The following is a 19,338-nucleotide window of genomic DNA, read 5'->3' as shown; positions in this document are numbered from 1 at the left end:
GTGACTGTCCTGAAAGAGAGTACGGAAAATTATGGCTCACCAGATGTTCCTGGACTACAACTCCCATCATCCCTGACCATTGGCGAGGTGGGAATGTCCTGCTTAACAGCAGTATTGTATGTGACTTGGCAAGAGGCCTTTACTTCAGAAACAATCAGCATCTATTGTATCATACTGAGTTTTATCAATGGAACCCGCAGAGCAATTATGGTAAGCGAGCACTACCTAGAGGCAGAAGTTGATGTTGCATCCAAAGGTTCTCATTACCGAAATCTGGCTAGGTCTGACAGGAGTTGGGGAGTCCACTGTGAAAGTCCACAAGCTCCACAGCCTTGTATTTCACAGTTCACTTCCCTCTGAATAAGGTTAAGGCGAGTAAAGGCTTGGAGAACTGTGCCTGAATTAATGAACTGCACAGTTTTTGTTTCACCCTGTGCAGCCACCACTTCAGAGATGTTGGGTCACAGCAGCTCAGCTGAGGCAACAGAATCAATTCAGACTGGGGTTCCTGCAAAAAGTGTTCTAGGGAAACCAGACTGAGAGACGGGAGCAGCCAAAGTAGAGTCCGTAGAGATAGTGGAGATGTTATCATGGGCCCCAGGCAGCTACGCAGCACGGTGGAGGTGGGGGAAGCTCTTGATAGTCTTTGCCACGGCTTCATCCAGGCTAACCAGTGGCTTGTAGCCCATGTGCTTTTTGGCCCGCTCACAGCTGTAATAGTGGAATGTTCCAGCAAGCGCCACCCGCATGGGGGTGAAGGTGGGATGGATGGTGACAAAGGGGCTCAGCAGCATAACCACCAGTGACAGGAGGAAGGCCAAGTAATAGGCCAGCCAATAGGGAATGCGGTATTTGGGAGCCCCGTAGCCCAGGCCCGTCAGGATGCGCGACATAAACTCCCAAAAGAGGATTGGCTCGTCATTTGTGATGTGAAATGCCTGCGAGTTGACACAAAGAGATAAGAAACAAAAGAGTAAAGAATCATCCTTTGCCCGTCACCCCTTTAAAGCTGCAATCCTGAAGTCGGCAGTTGTGCTACTTCTGGTTTTTGTATGCTACCCTTGGGATGCTTTTTAGCTAAAGCAGGTATGGGGAACCTTTCGCTCTACAGGTGTTCAGGAGCACCTATCACCCCCGCCCCCCCCCCACTATTGGCGATGCTTGCTGGGGCTGATGGGAGCTGTAGATCAGCAACACTTGGGAGGCTGAAACTGAGCAAAGGGGATGGAGAGACAATGCTCCAAAAGTAAGAGATCATGAACTGATCAGTTTGCTTCTTCAACTGGAGCCTCTGGAAAAGCCCTAGCAAGTGAGGGCATAATAACACTTTTATTATTTGTACCCCGCCCATCTGACTGGGTGGTGTCAGCATCCGGGGGTCGAAAGGCCAGCTGGCTAGCCCCCAGCTGCATCATCAAACATGCCGCTGCAGAGATCCATCAACCTCTGGCTCCGACATAAATCAGTGACTCAAGCCTCCCAGACCTGAGCACACTATACTCAGCAGTGTAAACCGCACAAACAGAAGAGGCTGAGGCTATGGACACATACTATGAACTAGGGATTTATTAAACATAAATCAAGACCAAGAAACATGTCGTCTCTCCTTGCCTTCTCTGAGAGAGAGTCAGAACAAAAGCAATACAAAGAATGTTACTGGCACAGAAATGGAAGCAAGAAGAATTACCGACGATGGAAGAATGGCAGATAAAATTAACGGACTATGCAGAATTAGATAAGATGACAGGAATAATTTGAAACCTGCGGGACCAGGAATTCCCGAAGGATTGGACTAAGTTCGAGAAATATTTGAAAGACAATTGTGAACAGCAAATCACGCTAGTAGGCTTACAAGGAGTTTTGTAAGGTTAATTTTAGGAAGTATTACAGAAATAATTTTGGATGGTAATAATTAATTGTTGAGATAAAAAGTAATAGTGAAATTGGAAATACAATAAGAAATTTGTAAATTTGAAAATCCTGAGAGGAGATTGGTGGAAGTCAAAAATATGTATAAGAGATAAATATCAATGGATGTTTAAAAGAATGTATGTAAAATTTATTAAAATTTATTTTTAAAAAACAAAAAAACCCACAAAAGCAATACAGCGGAAGTTCCGCTTACGCCAGCAAACTGTGCTGGAATGTAAACAGACATGTGACACGTAACAATCCCATGTCTGCAACTACAGGTAGAACGGAAAATACCAACAAGTTGTCCTAGTCACTCCGGGTGGCTTCTGTGCATCACAGTTGGGGAATTTCAAATGAGACTGGTGCATAAGCAACAACCAGCATTATGAGAGAGCTGGCTCTCTCATCCCTTAAGCACCCTTAACCATGTGCAAGTGTGACAGATCAGGCTATGTAGCTTTGACGTGAGAGAGAAGGGAGGGAAACCAATCAGAGGGATTATGGGGTTGTCGCTGTTTTGTTTCTTATTATGCATTTTCTGTTTTTCAGATTTTTATGTTGTGAACCACCCTGACATCTATAGGTACAGGCCAGTATACAAACAAACTAAATAAATAAATAAATAAAATCTCCACCTTCTTGCCTGCCTCCGTGCTGCCACAAAGTAGGTATTTTCTATTCCTGGCTGTCTCTATTCAACAGTCCTTTAACCTTTAGAAGCTAACTGGCCCAGCCAACTCTGTTTCAAATAGTGGCAAGGCAGCAAGGTGAGGCATGACTATTATAGGTTAAAACCAAAACAAATGTGGCTCTTAGTTAAGGTTTCTCTTTGTAAGATAACAGTTATGAAAAAGAGCCTTTAAGGGACAGCTATCCAAGAAAATAGACCGAGGAAATCACATCCTGCTGATCCTAAACGAGATTGCTTGCCAAGCCAATACTTACTAATTTCTGTCCTTCAGATCAGCTTATTTGCAGCATTCTCCTGGCTTCTTTCTCTATAGAGTCCAACCATCTTGTAAAACACTCCGGTGTTCCAGCAATTAATGTTACATTTCAGTTCAACCAACTTATCTCTGTTTACCAGCTTCTCTTATCCACAAAAGTTCTATTTCCCTTTCCAAACTATTAGCCAAGCCAAAAGCTAATGGAGTCCTATTTAACCCTCCATTATGAATACCAGTTGAGTTTTTCTTTTCCGTGTTAGATTTTTAGGTTTCATTTCCTCTTAGGTTCCTGGGCTTAACTTTTGACTCTGCTGTGAACTTCAGAACATCCAGATCAGGAAAGAAAACCATTTTACAAGAAAACGACAGAACATAAAATGGTGTAGCAGTCGCATTCCTTCACAGAGAAAAAGGAGGACCCACCTTTCCACACAGGGGAGAGTCTCTCTCAAGTTGCTCTGCAGCCAGCATGTGCCCATGGACCACATTTTCCACAAAGGTAAAATCCACCAAGTTCTTTCCATCTCTGCACAGAGAAAAGAAGTTGAAGGTTAACACCAACATGCAGGGAAAAATCTATTGGAAACAGAGAGCCAACCTAGATGGGGTGCTAGCTCTTAGGATGCAATTAACATGCAAGTTTGTTTTGTTTTGCTTTGAAAGTACACTGGAGTTGCAGTGAGCACCAAGCAGCAACTTGATTGTGGAGAGTCAAACCTCCCCTACTGTGGTCCTGTCAAAAATGCTGCAGTCCCCACTTAACCTCCTGTTCACAAAAGGGTTTACTGCAGTCCAGGAAGAGCATCATGACAAGGGAAAGGCCAGCCTGGCACCACCCACCAGCCAGAGGAGGAAGATCTGAAGGGGCTGGACTTTCCTTACCCAATCATGAACTTCATCTTGCCACTCTTGGCTGCTTGGATAATGACGGGAACCAGGTGAGGGTCTTGTGGGCCAAAGATGCCATGGGGACGAATAGCCGTGGTGAAGAAATTCCTCTCTGGGTCATTGGCGCTCAGCACCTCCTACAAGAGAAAAGCCTGCGCCATCTATCAGTGCTCCCGGTGTAACAATGCTCCGCCCCTGCCCCACACAGGGCCTTCTAAATACATGGGGCATCTAAAATGGGGTAGTCAGTGTCACCTTACCCAAGAAGGAGGTTTCAGTAGACTTGAGGTATCCTTACATTTTGCAGATATGGTAAAAACAGCCCCACAAAGACGGACAGAGAGGTAAAAGAATGACAACTTGGTGGGAAGAGGAATGGAATGCCTGGAACTCCAAACATAACGATTTCACACTTTGTGATTGTTCTGTTTTTCTTTTAAAATAGGCAGGAGATTGTTGGCTGTAGCCAACATTCTCTTTCTGCTAATACAAGGGCTCTTGCACTAGCAGATGTGTGAATTTTAACATTGCACAGGAATCCAACACAACAGTTGCATTAGCAGAAACTCGTTGCACACCAGATTGTGCTATCTATAATGCAAGGAAGTTAGCAGCGACCTGCTTGAGCATTCTCTTGTGCAGCAACATCCCACTAGCACAAAACAGTTCACCAATGGAACATGTATACCATTGAGTCACTTGGATAGAGCCTACATTGGATACAGCTCCCTATGTTGTTTAGCACATATAGGATCTGTTAGCCTAGTAGCAGCAGCGAAACAGAGGACATCCAGACCTTCTCCTGCAGAATCTTGGTTTCTGTATAGTAGTCAATGGGTTTCTTTGCGTAGGGGAGATCTTCAGTTCCATGCTTAATATCTGTGCCCTCGAAGACCACACTGGCACTGCTAGTCAACACCAGTTTCTGCAACAGGAAAGGGATGGTGGGGAGAAGCACAATACATGGACTTTTACACAGAATGCTTTGACAAGAACTGCAAAAATGTAATACTCCTACTGGATCTGGCCAAATGTCCACCTTGTCCAGCATTTCGTTGGCCAACCAGGGGCTTCCAAGGAGCGCAGCAGCGGGCCATGAAGGAAACAGCCCTTTCCTGCCATTTCCAGCCAGCAGCTAGTACTGGGATGCATGGATGGTGCAAGGGGATTCTGACATCCTCCCTTAGCCTCCTAGTCTAATGGGTTTCACGGACACACTGAGAAAGCAAGGATCCACAAATGCACCCACCAGCTTGCCATTGGCAAGTGCATTTTTCCTCTGTGGAGAGTACAGAATCAAGGAGAATCCTGACATGGAACCACAAGGAGTTTCTGTGCTGCCAGGCTGACCTTCAGAGATATGGGACTCTCTTAGAAGTGGCACTGAGATTTGGAAACATTTGAGTGAGGTGTAAGGACTTCCTGGTCTTTCCAAGTGTTTGCTTATCACAACGGGAACAAGCCCTCATCACTTTCCTCAGTTACAGAGGAAAGCCAGGGCTCATCCCTCCCTCTCTCTTCTGTTGGGTCTTGAGATCAGGGTAATGTCAAAGGACCCTGTTCTCTTCCTCTGGCTGGCTACCAAGGTGCACAAGGATTTGTTGACACCCCTGCAAGTTGAAAGAAACCACCCAAGGGAGAACAAAATACCTCCTATATGCACTATAGCCCACTGAGATCAGCGTTGGTATATTCCTCCCCTACCACACACAAAATGAATTGGCCATATTAAAAACAAATGTTTATAATATCCCTCACATTTATAATCAAAGTAGCAATTCATTTTTTTCAGGGGACTATCCCACATATATTTGCATGCAGCTCTTGAGGCAGAGCGATTATTTTTAGAGCTGTCTCCCCACCCCTTTAAAATCTAAATAATGTAAGAAAAATGCTATTAAGTTGTCATGTTTTGTGATATTAAGTAACACTTTGATTTAGCTCTTTAAATCACACTAGCAGAAATTTATTCCCCGCCCCATCAAATTATTTCAGTTCAACTATTTTTGATTGGCAGAAAATAATTTGTACCATTTTGAAATATTTGTTCTGTTGGTTTAGCTCCATTTTGAATGCTATAACCGAGCTTTATTTTACTCTTATACTTTATTGTCCTCTTTGATACAAGTGTCTAGTGGTTGTTGGATGCTAAATAGATACTGTAAGTAAGTAGGCTCTTGATGGCAAAATTCCAATTCAAACATTTTCCAGAAAGCCCACATCACTGATCAAAACCAACCCTGTTTACTGTCTGCCTGAACATTTTCAGTAATGGTACACACATAACACTGCATCATGGTTTGCTTAGCCTACCAATGGTTTGCTTGAATGTGTGAGCCCAGACCAGCACAGCATACTAACCATGCTATCTTTTCTGCTTAGCAAACCACAACATGAAGCCACGGTTTGTTGTTGGCTTATGAACCATGACTTGTTTTAACCATAGCTCATTATGTCCAAACCAACAGCCTTGTTTAACCATGGTTTGTTTTGGTATCCCAATCCCAGGTGCTCACCAAGGTACAAAGGCACAAAACAAGAACTGCAAAAAGAAAACTTTGGAGAAACAAACCATAGATTGCTTGCTCATCTGTGAGGCAACTCACAGTTGGCTAACCACTAACAACTTTTCCTGAAGGGCAATAATGCTGAAGGGTTTAGTGCTATATGTGCACATAGCCACAAAACTTGACCAGATTCATTCAAGTTGCTTTAAGTTCTAGCTCTGCACTTACTTCGACACCAGCTTCCTTACAAGCCTCGATGACTGCTTTGGTCCCCAAATAATTGACTTTGTAGAAAAGATCTCTGTTGTGGCTGGAAGGTGACGGTGAGGCACAGTGAAACACAACAGTCACCCCCTGTAAAGCTGGAAGCAGATCCTGGAGGCACAGAAGAGGAGGTTAGAATCAACCTACCTGGAGAATCACAACAGCCACAACTGGGTCTAAGACAGAGATTATGAATCTGCAGGTGTTGTTGGGTTTCAACCTGCACCAACCTGGCCAGTGGTCAGGAATAATGGGAGCTGCAGACCTATAACATCGGGAGGAGTGTTCCACATCCATAGTCTAAAGGCAGACTTTCAAGCACAGCTCCATGAAGATAGCTAAAAAAAGGAAGCTTTAGTGCAGAGACTCAAATAACATTACACCTCATAGATTAGGGTAGTGGTCTGCTCTGCTACCCATTGGGACCCGTTGGGCAGGAGGCTAACAACAGGTGGAGCCAGAACCAATGATAGGTAGAGCCTACTATTTCTAGGTTTGCTTACATCCTTCTCCATGCTGAGCTCTACAAGGGCAACACTGAAACTGAAGAAGCTGACAGCCAGGTCACCCTCATATCTGGTTGTAAGAAAGCAGGCAGGCAGGGGCTAGCTGTCTCCACTAGATTAGGGACAGAATCATATTTGGCAGGCGTAGGGAAACTCAGCACTCCAGATGTTTTGGGACTACAACTCCCACCATCCCTAGCTAACAGGACCAGTGGTCAGGGATGATGGGAATTGTAGTCTCAAAACATCTGGTGGGCCAAGTTTGCCTATGCCTGATCTTTGGGCTCACCCAGCGTGGTGGAAATGTGTGTGCACTTCCCTTCAAATTGTTCACACTTGCATGCATTTCAAAAAATGGTCACACAGAACTCCAAGGGTAGTTTTATCATTTGGCTATGGGCATGAGCTACCCAATAGCTCAATCACACGGGTGCAGTAATTGGTCAGCAACAGGCATTAATAGGGTGAACCATACTTCTTCATCCCACCAGTTTTAAACACACTTGCATCCTTATGTATATGGCTTCCAAAAAGAACACTGGTCACCTGAAGCAGTGCCAAGCAGACCAACGAATTCCAAATCTGAAGCATGAACAAGATGCACCAGCATGCCGACATCTCTTTGCTTCTGTGCACACAGCTGTAGTTTTGGCTCATACCTTTTTGTCGCAGAGATCACCTAGGAAGAACTGCACCTTGCTGTTCTTAAAGCCCTCACGGACATCAAACACATTAACCGTGTAGCCTTTCTCTAGCAGACTTTGTACCATGTGCTGACCCAGGAACCCTGAGCCACCAATCACAGTGCATTTCCTTCTGGACTGTAAAGAAAAGCAAAGGGTAGGGCACATCAGCAGAGACCAGTGCACTGCTCAATACATGTGAGTTAGCATGCATGGTTTTTGGGAATGAGCAAAGAGCATCAGGAAATAATTCACTGAACAGCCACAACCAATGAGAAAACCAAGCAATGAAAAACAGAAGATGCATAGAAAACAAATATGGTGCAATATCTTAAGAGATGCTTTTTGAAAAAAGAAAAAAAATGCATTTACAGTAGCTATATTGTAAGCTGTTTTGTGAAAATACTTTCCCTTGAAAAATCAAGTTATCAATAAAAAAGAACAAAAACCTGCTTACCTGTCTTAGTCGAGTAGCCATATTTGGGAGCTATGGATGACTGTGTAGCAAACTCTAAGGCAGCACCCAATGAACACGGTGACTCCAAAACTTTCTTTCCTGTTAATACATATGTGAATCAAACAGAGGTCTACCATTTTCAGCTCACATAAGTAGGATTGCCAATTGACTAAGATAACAATTCCAAGCCTGCTCTTCTCTCTTTAACAGAAGTGAGATTTTGTCAGAAGTGAGACTAGTCAATACCAATGCAACCCACTTTCCTCTCCAAATCTGTCATAAGTCTATTTTTAAAAGCCATCTAAGTTAGCCACTAACGCCACATTTAGGACAGCAAAGTCCCACCAGTTAGTCCCACCATAGGATGATTTTGCAAGAGTGTACTTCTTTACACGACACAGTTTTTGGAACTCACTGCCACAAGATGGCTAAATAGAACAATGAAGTTGAAAGGTAGCCTCCACTATTAGAAAGCAACACTGCCCGCTTGCTTATATATTCATTATTATATTGATTTAATAAGAGGATCTCCCCAGTTCACAAAGCAAAAAAATAATAATGCAAACATTAAACGCATGCGATATTTAAAAAACACGAACTAATAAAAAATCAGCTTAACAAATGCAAACACAGGCTTTCAGGCCACGCAGCTTCCACTTCCCACAGGGACGACAGCTTGCTCTTACCTGCAGGCGCCCCCCAACAGACCAAACCTACCCCACGTCGCGAAGATGCAGCGCTTATTCCCACTTACACTGTTGTTGCTGCTGCTGCTGCCGCTGGACCACGCCCACCTCTGCATCCCTCCAATCACTACCCGCTCTCCCGTTCAGCTCCTCCTTCCCGCGCGGCACCACGCTCACCGCCCCTATGCCGATAATCGGCCGAGCGCTGGACCGTTCTCCCATTGGCTCTGCGTCTCTCCCATTTCGATCCAATCGAGCTCTGCCAACCGAAGACCCGCCTTGCAGGGCTCGTCAGCTTGCGGTTCAGCCAATTGGGGTTGGATACAGCCCCCGCGCGCGCCCGACTCGCCGGCCAATCGCGAGAGCAGTTGCTCCCACACCACCGCGTGAGGAGAGGAGCCAATAGGGAGCCGCGATATTGAGAGGGACCGCTGTTGTGGTGACGGTTGGGCTCGCTGCGTTTGTTTGGTTTTTTTTTTTTTTTTTTGGTTGTTCTTCCCACGCCTCCTGCCGCCTCAGGACCGGCTCGGCTTCCGACGGTCCCGGCTCGGGATGGTCAGTGCGGTTATGACTTAAGCGGGTGGGGAGGGGGAAGTGAAGGGAGAGGCCGGCGCGGCTTAGTGGAGAAGGGCCGTTAAGACCCGCCTCCCTCGCAGGGAAGGCAACCGTCATGCAGATTTGTTTATTCCTATGTTAATTTACGCAAGTGAAAGCCCAGGTTGGCGTCACAGTTTAGGTCAGCCTTTCTCAATTTTGGAGTCTCCAGGAGTAGCTGGACTACAACTCCCAATCCCTGACCATTGCCCCTGCTCGCTAGGGATGCTGAGAGTTATAGTCCAAAGATGTCTGGTCTAGGTCCTTGTGATGGACTCGAGGATTGTCCCCTCCTTTTTTTGTTTGTTGATGGAGGGGCGTGGTGAGCATCTCGAGGTGCTTGTTTTTTGGGGGGCTGTGCTGAGGGTCAGCCTCTCCCGAAGGTGGTAAATCGGTCTGGGCCGCTGCACCAGTATTGACAGCTCCTGGTGGCCTCCAAATTAATGATTATAATGATTTTCTGTCTATAAATAAAATTTAAATCCCTGTGCCTAGAAATGTATGGTGTAAGGGAGAAGCCTACCTGCTCTCTCATAAGCAAACTTCCCTAAGTGGAGCAAGGTGTTGATGGCAGTCAGCTTTTTGTTGTTGTTGTTTTGCTTTGCTTTTGGCATGAAGCCGCATTCGTCTCTCTAATCCAGATGTGGGAAGCCTTTGAGGGAACCCAGATGTTGCTGAGCTATAAATGCCATCAGCCCCAGCAAGCATGGTCAGCAGTCGGGGGTGGGAGTTGTAGCTCAGCAACAGCTGGAGGGCCAAAGGCTTCCACCCCCCTATAATCCAGCACAGGCACTTGGTAGTAGAACTGTCAAAGCAGTTTGAGCATTTCAGTTGGAAATAGGATTGATGTGCTGGGTGGTGGGGAATCCCCTAGCCTGTGGATGACAGCCAAACTACCCACAGTCAGCATAGGACTGCATCCATGTTATCTGAAGGGTTGCCTACAATTGTGTGAGGCTGTCCAGGCTTTATTATCAGCATCACAGGTTCTGCCCTCTGGCCTGCCAGCAAAAGCTGTCAGGCTGGTGGTTGCTAAAGATAGGTTTTTTTCAGTGGTAGCCCCACACTTTGGAACTGCCTGTCCAGGGAAGTATGTATGGCTTCAAAGTGTGTTTGTTGCATTTCTGCCAAGGCACCCAGGGCTGTTTACAATTTTAAAATAAATGGGGTAGGGTATTCAACCGGAAAGGCCCTGATGTTTTCTTTGCCAGCCCCCTCTTTGCTGGTCTTAAATAAATGGTCTTCAGAGCTGTTGTTCTTTTAAAGCCTGCATTTAACTGAATTCTGCTGCACTTGAATAAATCTTCAACTGCTTCTGGTTTCTCTCGTGTGTGTGTGTGTGTGTGTGTGTGCGTGTATGGATGGGGAAGTATATTTTAATGTGTTTTACGAGTCATGTAAGCTGCCTTGTGAGGGCCAGGTGCCTTGAAAGGCAGGTCAAAATACTTTAAATAAACACTGCCCCTTTGGACTGCTATCCTAAATACACTTTGAGCCCTGTGAGACTTAATTTTGAGCAAGCTTGCATAGAATTGTACTGTGAAAACCTATTTAACTTATGGCTTCTCCTGAACAATTTTGCATTCCTGACACTTAATAAGTAAATTGTGATTTATAATGTTCAGTAGATTTATAATGTTCACGGCTACCCACCTGTAACTCACCTTGATGATCCTTACAACAACAGCCAAACATAACAGTTTACTTAGGCTGTTTATGGAAGAACCAAGATTTGACCTTAGTCACTCATGTTCTCTTGGAAATCATAATCTTTGTAATTCTTCTGTGCTGTAAGTAGCCAGGTTCTAAAGCGGTGTCCTTAAATGTAGGAAATCCATCTTTAATTTCCTGTTGAGGAATGAGACACACTACTTGGCATTTGACTACCTCAACCTCACCTTACCTCAAAGGGGTTGAACAAGATTTCCATGCTTTGAGCTCCTTTCAGGGAAGACAGTACACAAATATGATCATTTGTTTGGAATTGTGAAATATTCATTCATTCATTTGGTTGACTAATGTCTCCTAAATGTTCAGGAAGATTAAAATCATGTACTTGTGTTTTAATGTTATCTTTTTTGGGGGGTCTTTGATATATGTTTTAAGGCTTCCAGCTACAAGAAAGCACCAATGGGGGCTCCACCTCAGAGGAAGAAGGCAGCTCCCAAGACTGAGCTCACTGAAGAGCAGAAACAGGAGATCCGGGAGGCCTTTGATCTGTTTGATACTGATGGCACTGGGAACATTGATGTGAAAGAGTTGAAGGCAAGCAGAAAAACATGACTGAAATGTTTCTTAAGATTGTAATCATATGGCCCATTGAGTCAGCAGGGCTTACTTCTAAGTAAACATGTAGAGGATTAAACTTTGTGGAGCTGACTTTAGCCAATGAGAGCTGTAGTCCAAGACATCTGGAAGGTACCAGGTTGTGGTTAACATTTTTCCTCCTCAGTGATATTTCAATGAGGGAATCTAAAAGGACTGGAATAAACAGATAAAGAGTACAGTGGAACCTCGGGTTAAGTACTTAATTAGTTCCGGAGGTCCGTTCTTAACCTGAAGCGTACTTAACCTGAAGCACCACTTTAGCGAATGGGACCTCATGCTGCCGCTGCGCCGCCAGAGCACGATTTCTGTTCTTAAGTGGAGTTCTTAACCTGAAGCGTACTTAACCCGAGGTACCACTGTAGAAGGTTAACCTTTTCCCCTGAATGACAGATTCAGCAGCTAAAGTAAATACAGTCTGAAAAACTCAGTGGCATCCAGATTTGTCTTGGAATGGTCCTGTTCAGATTTCATTTAATGGAGTCAAGTGTCTTTGTTACAGCCATGTGCCTTTACAAAGTTTTCATCCTATCTTTCTATATACCATGGGTATAGAAAGGGTTACTTCTTGTTAGGAGCTACAGGAGGATATTTCCATCTTCAACTTTTCAACAGTACAAAATAGAATACCTGGAAGTATTGTAATCTCTGTGATTCCTGATAGTAGAAGATACTGCTAGTGTCACTGTGCTGGCATTGTCTTTACTACGGTAAATCCAGCAGTCTCTCCTATTATTGAGTGAAACCTCCACAGTGTGTGACCTCATCCCTGTCTCCAATATGAAGTTATTTTCCCCTTGGGAGACTGGGATGGAATATCAGGAAGCAGAGAGAATCATATTTCTGGGGCAAGCACAGGGCTCCTCGGCCATCACTACCATTCACCATCTCATTTCTCATAGGAGGATTTCAACTTGCAACAGAGCAGAGATGTTAAAAAAGAGCACGGGTTTCTAGATTTTCTAGACTTGATTGTTATCTTGGAAGATGAAGATTCTTCGTGTGAGGCTTTGGGTTTCCTGGCCTGGAATCTTTTTTAATTGTTAGTGTTGTTGCCATTGAGAAAGATTATCCTTAGTTTGCCAGGGATTGCCTCTCTCTATCTCATCTGGAGGTAGAAAAGCAAGTAATTTAGTTTTAGTTTTTGAGTGGTATTGGGTTGTTTGCTTATCTGATGAAGAGTTGCATGAGCTGATTTGCCTTCTCTCCAGACTTTTGGAGGAGTACATTGTTATAATGCCAGTTCAGATGACCCAGTGTGCTCCATTCCCGGTCCCATTCCTACCTTATGTAGCAGTGGATATTCTCAGTATCTTGACACTAGTACATCTCAAAGTCTGCTGACAAGGATGCAAATATATAGTCTTTGTCTCAGATGCAGAAGTTCTGCTCCTATACTGTACAGTTGAGGTATTTACTATTCCTTTTCCTGCTGAGATGCCAGTCTGTTTTCATTGTTTGCAGGTTGCCATGAGAGCACTCGGGTTTGAACCTAAGAAAGATGAGATCAAGAAAATGATCTTGGACATTGACAAGGAAGGAACTGGAAAGATTACCTACCAAGACTTCTTAGGAGTGATGACCCAGAAAATGGTAGGTTGTTCTGAACAGCTGCCACAAAATATGGCCTTTTTCTGAAGTCTATGAGGGAGGGCTAAAGGGACCTTGTTATGATATTTGCATCTGTGTGTGCTGAAGATGTGATGGAAGCGGGACTCTGTCCTGTTGTAAGGCTCCAATTATGGGGTGTGTGGGAGATCCACATTTGCTTACATCAGCTGCTTTTCAGGTGGCTGGGAAAGCCATGTAGATGTCAGTCTCTGGTTGTGACAGATAGCATAGCTATTTTGCCTTTATTGATTGGGTAGCAGTGGTTAGATTCTTTGAAATAAATAAAAGTCCTCTTACAGAGGTCTATTCATTCACCACAACCAAATTAGGATAGACCATGCCCTAAAAGGATGTAGTACTCTCTCTTGTTTGTTAAACTTTGCATCTGCAGTAATGTGGCTATATAATTATAGCCAGAAGTTTGGTGGCAGTTCTTTAATTTACTTTTTGTTATATTTACATTTCTTACATGGGTAGGAAAGTTATAACAGTTTGCCATTTCAATAGCTGGTTGTTTTCATGTGTAACAACCAAATGTCTGAAATGTTACTATTTTACTTATCTTTATTAACAAAAATAAGGCTGAAAAAGATTCAAAAGAAGAGATTCTGAAAGCCTTCAAGCTGTTTGATGATGACGAAACTGGCAAAATCTCTTTCAAAAACCTCAAACGTGTGGCCAAAGAACTGGGGGAGAATCTTACAGACGAGGAGCTACAGGTTTGGACTGTGTGTCTGTTTGCATGCATGCTTGAGCCACTCAGTATAGTGATTTAGCAAGTTTGCATATTACTAAGAGTGCTCTGAATCACCTGCATTCAAATTCTGTAGCCTGTCAAGCATCACTAATTTGTACTTAAGTTGGAGATAAATGGAACCTTTGCTTTCAATGGTAGTATGATTCTTAAAACCTGCAGGCAGGCAACAGTAGGGGCAGGGCTATCACGTTCATGTCCTTTTTGAAGGTTTCATGGGAACACCTGATTTGCTGCTTTGGGGAAATTGAACTGGATGGACCTTGTTCTGATCCAGGAGTGCTCTTCTTATGTTCTTAATATTTGAAAGAGGTGGGGTGCTGCTTTCCCCATCAGCTCTTGCAATACTTTGGAGACCCCATTGAGTTTGTTTTCTTTTTTTCAAAAGAATTGTTACTGTTACCTACAACAAGCAGTCTGAGGAATTCCCCTGGCATCACTGATTCACCTAAGTAGAGTATTCAACACCTTGTCTACCCAAAAGGACATGTCCTTTTTATTGAGAGCCTTTGTGGTATAGCAGTTAGAGTGTTGGACTTTGACTGGGGAAACCCACTTATTCACAAAGCTTACAGTGTGATTATCATCCAGTCATTTGTCTTGAAGACTAAAGCATATGAAGATTTTTTTTTAGGGGTGTGTGGGATATGTCCTTGAAAGAAGGTTGGCATAAAAATCTGATAAGGATGTCACTTTTTGTACTGACCCAATCCTGTGCCTTTAACAACAGCCTGGCACGCTAATAATAATAATAATAATAATAATAATAATAATAATAATAATAATAATTTATTTGTACCCTGCCCATCTGGCTGGGTCTCCCCAGCCACTCTGGGCGGCTTCCAACAAATACTAAAATACATTAAAATAACTGATGAATATTTTCCCACTATCACCATGTCAGGAAAAACTACCTGTTTAATCTCCATGTTTCATGCTGCTGTTAAAAGGATAAGTGTTGAGCCAATGCATATGGTGGAAACCCTATTTACAAATTACTATTATTATTATTATTATTATTATTATTAGGAATAAATGGGTGTTTTTGCTTTCAAGAGAAAGAAACTATAGTGTTTTGCAGCTACTGGTATTGGTGAACTGAAGTTGGTTATGATTAATGTAGTGAAGTTTGTCTAACAATTTATTTAGGATGCTACAATCTCAGGCAAACTGTAAATTGTTCCAAAGGGATCTCCCCAAACTGAATGAATAGGATGCTTAGGTAACAGTATGTTACATGAAAAGCTGCTGGTGTACAAACTGATGTATTTTGAGGTAGAATGAGTGCCAAAGGCAAAAGTGTATTTTCAGTCCCCTTTGGAAACCTATTGCAAGAAAAAGATGCCTCTTCCTTCACTTCCACAACCACCATTTAACTCACTGGGTTTGGCCTTTGATTCTTTGTCATGTTTCAGGAAATGATTGATGAAGCTGATCGGGATGGAGATGGAGAAGTCAATGAGCAAGAGTTCTTACGAATCATGAAGAAGACCAGCCTCTACTGAGATGCTTGGCATCTTGTGTGTGCGGTTTTTGTTTTGTTTTTTAATCTTATCATGGTTTTGTTGCCTGAGTTTGACCTCCGTGGTGCTTGTTCTGGAAGGGATCAGCAGCAGCCCAGATCTCAATAGCTTTGTGAGATAACCCTCACATTTTTTATGCCCATGTCCTTCTCTGTTGACTCCTCCTCCTCCTCCTCCTCCACCACCACCACCACCACCTCCTAATGTTGTGCTTCAGATCCATCTTTTATATTTCCAACAGTAATGTGAAGTGGCTTCCTTGGTTGAGCTGCCTTTTAAAGGAGGTTGTGTACTTGCACACTGGACTTACATGCAAGGAAGTACATATTTTTTTGCCAGAGACAATTTAGGTATTCTCAGAAACAAGGATGTTTCTTTTTTAAAACTTGTTTTGAATTACCTGAAGCTTGCATTGTATGGCGCTTGGTACTTGCCAAAGTGAAAAGACGCCAAAGAGTGGATTGCTCCAGTTCTGCTTCTGCACCTACTCCACATTGGTCGTTCCCTGCCTTCTAGGAGGTGACTTGATTCTGGATGTTGAGGTTGAAATGCAGTGCCTGCAGTATTTAAGCCTTGATTTAAAAGAAAACAGTGTACTTACTTAATAGCCTTTACACTTTTTCAAAAAGCATTGAATGTAAAATTGGTGTGTTTTGAATCCCTGAATTGGCTGGAAAGAGCCTGTAACAGTTCTTCCAAATGCTTATGGTTTGTGTTGCTGAAATGTAAAAGATGACATAAAATAGTTCATGACAGCAAAGTTGTCTGTATTCTTTATTGCACATTACATTGGCAGATGGCGGGGTCACCTCCAGTTACCGTAATTATCCTGTTGCTGATGCTGCAGTGGGATGGCTCTCACCCAGTGTTGGATTGTACATCCAATCATTGCAAGAGCAGGAAATGCATTTCCTGTGGAGTTTCCTGCCCTGTTTCTCTTGTCATAAGTCTTTCTTTACTATTGCTACCCTCAACTAAAAACTCATCAGTGGCTCACACTCTGGAATCTAAGAGGTAAATGCTATGCTAAGCCCATCTCACCACTATATATTGGGTGGTGTTTTGTTTTTTGTTTTGTTTTGTATGTTACAACTATTCAGCAGATCATGGAGAGAAAGAAAGCTTGCACTGCCTGTGCTGACTGCACAGCTTGTACTCCCAGGTCCCACAAAGTACTGTCTCAGCCAGCAGCTCAAATGTCTGGGCCACTGTTAATTTATTCATTGTACTTATATACCTTTCTGCCAATGCACCAAAGGCAGTTTACAATATTAAAGTAGGAACTCATACATTTGAAGTCAAATGAAAAAAATCAGCAGCCTATAAAGGGGTGTGTGTGTGTGTGTGTGTGTGTGTGTTTATGTAATTTACAATTCTCCTATGGAAATGAAAAATTTAACCTCAATACTCTGGATATCAGGCGACTGAAGCTACAGCCAGGATATTTATCAGCAAAACAAGAGATTTACGCTCTTGCTTTTGTGGGTTTAAATCAAATGCCCCACTACTCCTGTCACCTCAGGGTCACACTCCTGATCAGTTCCACAGAAGAGGCACCCCTATTTCATTTTTTGGGTACTCGTGGGCCACAGGTCAAAGCCAGATATAACTACACACAGTGCTGAATCCCCATCTCATTTGTGTTGCGGTTCTAATAGAAATCTCATTAAAATACATGTTGCAGTGCATCCAGATGCAAGAAAATTGGGAACTAAATGAATTAAGGAGGGTGACAGGACTTGAGGAACCTAGGCAGCTTTTCTAATGAAGATTGTTACAAGAACACTGAAGGTAAAAACTCTTTAAATAATCCATTTGTTAGGGCATATGTGCAAGATGTCATTCAAAAGACCAAACCTACCATTATCAAAGTGAGATATCTAGTGATGATGGTGATGATGATTTATACCCCAACTATCTGGCGGGGTGACTTTCAGCAAAATATTAAAAATAATAAAATATCAAACATTAAAAACTTCCCAATACAGGGCTGCCTTCAGATGTCTTCCAAAAGTTGTGTAGTTCTTTATCTCCTTGACATCTGATGGGAGAGTGTTCCATAGGGAGGGCACCACTGCTGAGAAGGCCCTCTGCCTGATTCCCCACAACCTCACTTTTTGCAGCCTCCAGAAGACCCTCAGAAGTGAACCTCAGTGTCCGGGCTGAATGATGTGGGTGGTGATACTCCTTCAGGTATCTGGTGAGGGTACCCAACCCAAACACACAACCTGAACATTCACTTTTCAAAACTTTACGTAGCATGAACTGACAAAAGCTGTCAGCACAGGAGTAAACTGCATGAAAGGATAAGTCCCTACTCTGTAATGGTGATTATCTGCTAACTCTGCTCTCATGCAGCTCATTCCCTTATTTTCTGAGAAACCACACAAAATAACCTGTAGGGGTGGTCACAATCATGGCCAGTGTGCTAGAAACCACATGCCAACATACTGACTAGGCATTCATATATCCCATTTCTGACCCTTTATACTGAATGGGAAGCTCTTAATGAAAACCACAACTCATGTTTCAGAAATTAATTGTAAACAATAATATCCTTCGGTTGGTTACAATGGTATATCTTGGTGTTGACTTTGAGGGAAATCTAGTGTTTTTATAAAAGAACCCATGCCCTCAGTGTGTATTGCACTTTACACCGTATAGAAATCCCAAAGCAGTTTAATAATAAATCGCTCTTTCCTTGGAACTGAGAATTGTAGTTCTGTGGTGGGAATAGACGTCACCTAACAACTCTTAGCACTCCTAACAGTTCCCAAGATTCTTTTGGGAAAGCCATGCCCTTTTAAAGTGGTATGATACTGCTTTAAATGAATAGTGCAGATGGGGCCTTGCTCTATAAAACATTTATAACATGCTTCTTAAAGAAGAAATTGACAAAGGGTATACAAACAAATAACCAGTACAAAAAGCATTAAGAATAACCACAATTCAAAATTATATTTAAAAACAATCCAGCACAGCAACACAATAAGTTCCCAAGCCACCAGGCATGTCAAAAAAGTAAGAACAGTGTATTTCCAAGGACACAGACTTCAATTAGGGCTGGGCGATGTCTGGTTTTCAACATTGTGATATATCACCAGCTAAACATTGCGATATATCAATATACTGTATCATGATGTCTGAAATAAGGATGGAACTATGTAGAGGCAAACACTTTCCTCTGTGTTTGAGTCTCCCCCCACCAAAACCAATAATATTTTAAAGTTAATAGAAAAAAGAGTCATTTCTATAAATTATTGATCAATGGAGATTAATAAAACACATCTGCAAATGACACTTTTACCAATTTATTATTTCCCTTCTTCTGGTCTGTTTCAAGCTATGCCACTAGGGGGAATCAAAATATTTTTTGTGGGAAAAGAAAGCCTGTTTAGTAGGTATTTTCACTGCATGTGTGCTCTTCTAACAAGAAGTAAAGTTGAAATCCTGCTACTAAATGTTATTCTTCCTTCCTTTCCTCCTCCCAAACCAAACCATTTCAACCTTTGTTTCCCATGCCATCAGCAATTTATACATTTTAGAAATTAATTTCTCATCATTTTCACACAAACCTACTTCAAAGTTTGACTTTTGCTCTGTAAATCCATTCTTTAAATCCTTTTTTAATAGATTTTGTTTAACTGATGATATTGGAACCAGTTATCCACTAAGTTTT

The 19,338-nt window shown here is 42.8% G+C and overlaps 2 protein-coding genes across 2 annotated transcripts; one reads left to right on the top strand and one right to left on the bottom strand.

The window, feature by feature from the left end:
* Positions 1-254: 254 nt before the first annotated feature.
* NSDHL (NAD(P) dependent steroid dehydrogenase-like) lies at positions 255-8,870 on the bottom strand. Its single transcript, XM_033137275.1, has 8 exons — positions 8,853-8,870; positions 8,167-8,265; positions 7,686-7,847; positions 6,485-6,631; positions 4,546-4,674; positions 3,744-3,886; positions 3,285-3,387; positions 255-938 (listed from the first exon to the last, which is right to left on the bottom strand). The coding sequence occupies exons 2-8, from the start codon at positions 8,185-8,187 to the stop codon at positions 606-608; spliced, it is 1,038 nt and encodes a 345-aa protein (XP_032993166.1). The 5' UTR covers positions 8,188-8,265; positions 8,853-8,870; the 3' UTR covers positions 255-605.
* A 432-nt stretch (positions 8,871-9,302) lies between these two features.
* Positions 9,303-16,414, top strand: CETN2 (centrin 2). Its single transcript, XM_033137276.1, has 5 exons — positions 9,303-9,407; positions 11,553-11,711; positions 13,236-13,364; positions 13,964-14,101; positions 15,552-16,414. Exons 1-5 carry the CDS (start codon positions 9,405-9,407, stop codon positions 15,639-15,641), a joined length of 519 nt encoding a protein of 172 aa, XP_032993167.1. The 5' UTR covers positions 9,303-9,404; the 3' UTR covers positions 15,642-16,414.
* The last annotated feature ends 2,924 nt before the right edge of the window (positions 16,415-19,338 follow it).

This window comes from Lacerta agilis, chromosome Z, assembly GCF_009819535.1.
Source record: "Lacerta agilis isolate rLacAgi1 chromosome Z, rLacAgi1.pri, whole genome shotgun sequence".
In the NCBI taxonomy this organism is placed as follows: domain Eukaryota; kingdom Metazoa; phylum Chordata; class Lepidosauria; order Squamata; family Lacertidae; genus Lacerta; species Lacerta agilis.
The sequence above is the reverse complement of the archived record's forward strand: the minus strand, read 5'-3'. Positions and strand labels throughout refer to the sequence as shown.

Bases quoted from the DNA above. Each gene is read 5' to 3' on its own strand.
- NSDHL (XM_033137275.1), bottom strand. From the start codon at position 8,187: ATGGCTACTCGACTAAGACAG. The intron at 7,848-8,166 runs GTAAGCAGGTTT...TTTTCTTTACAG, and splicing joins TGGCTACTCGACTAAGACAG to TCCAGAAGGAAATGCACTGT. The intron at 3,388-3,743 runs GTAAGGAAAGTC...TTCTCTGTGCAG, and splicing joins AAGATGAAGTTCATGATTGG to AGATGGAAAGAACTTGGTGG.
- CETN2 (XM_033137276.1), top strand. The intron at 11,712-13,235 runs GCAAGCAGAAAA...CATTGTTTGCAG, and splicing joins TTGATGTGAAAGAGTTGAAG to GTTGCCATGAGAGCACTCGG. The intron at 14,102-15,551 runs GTTTGGACTGTG...GTCATGTTTCAG, and splicing joins TTACAGACGAGGAGCTACAG to GAAATGATTGATGAAGCTGA.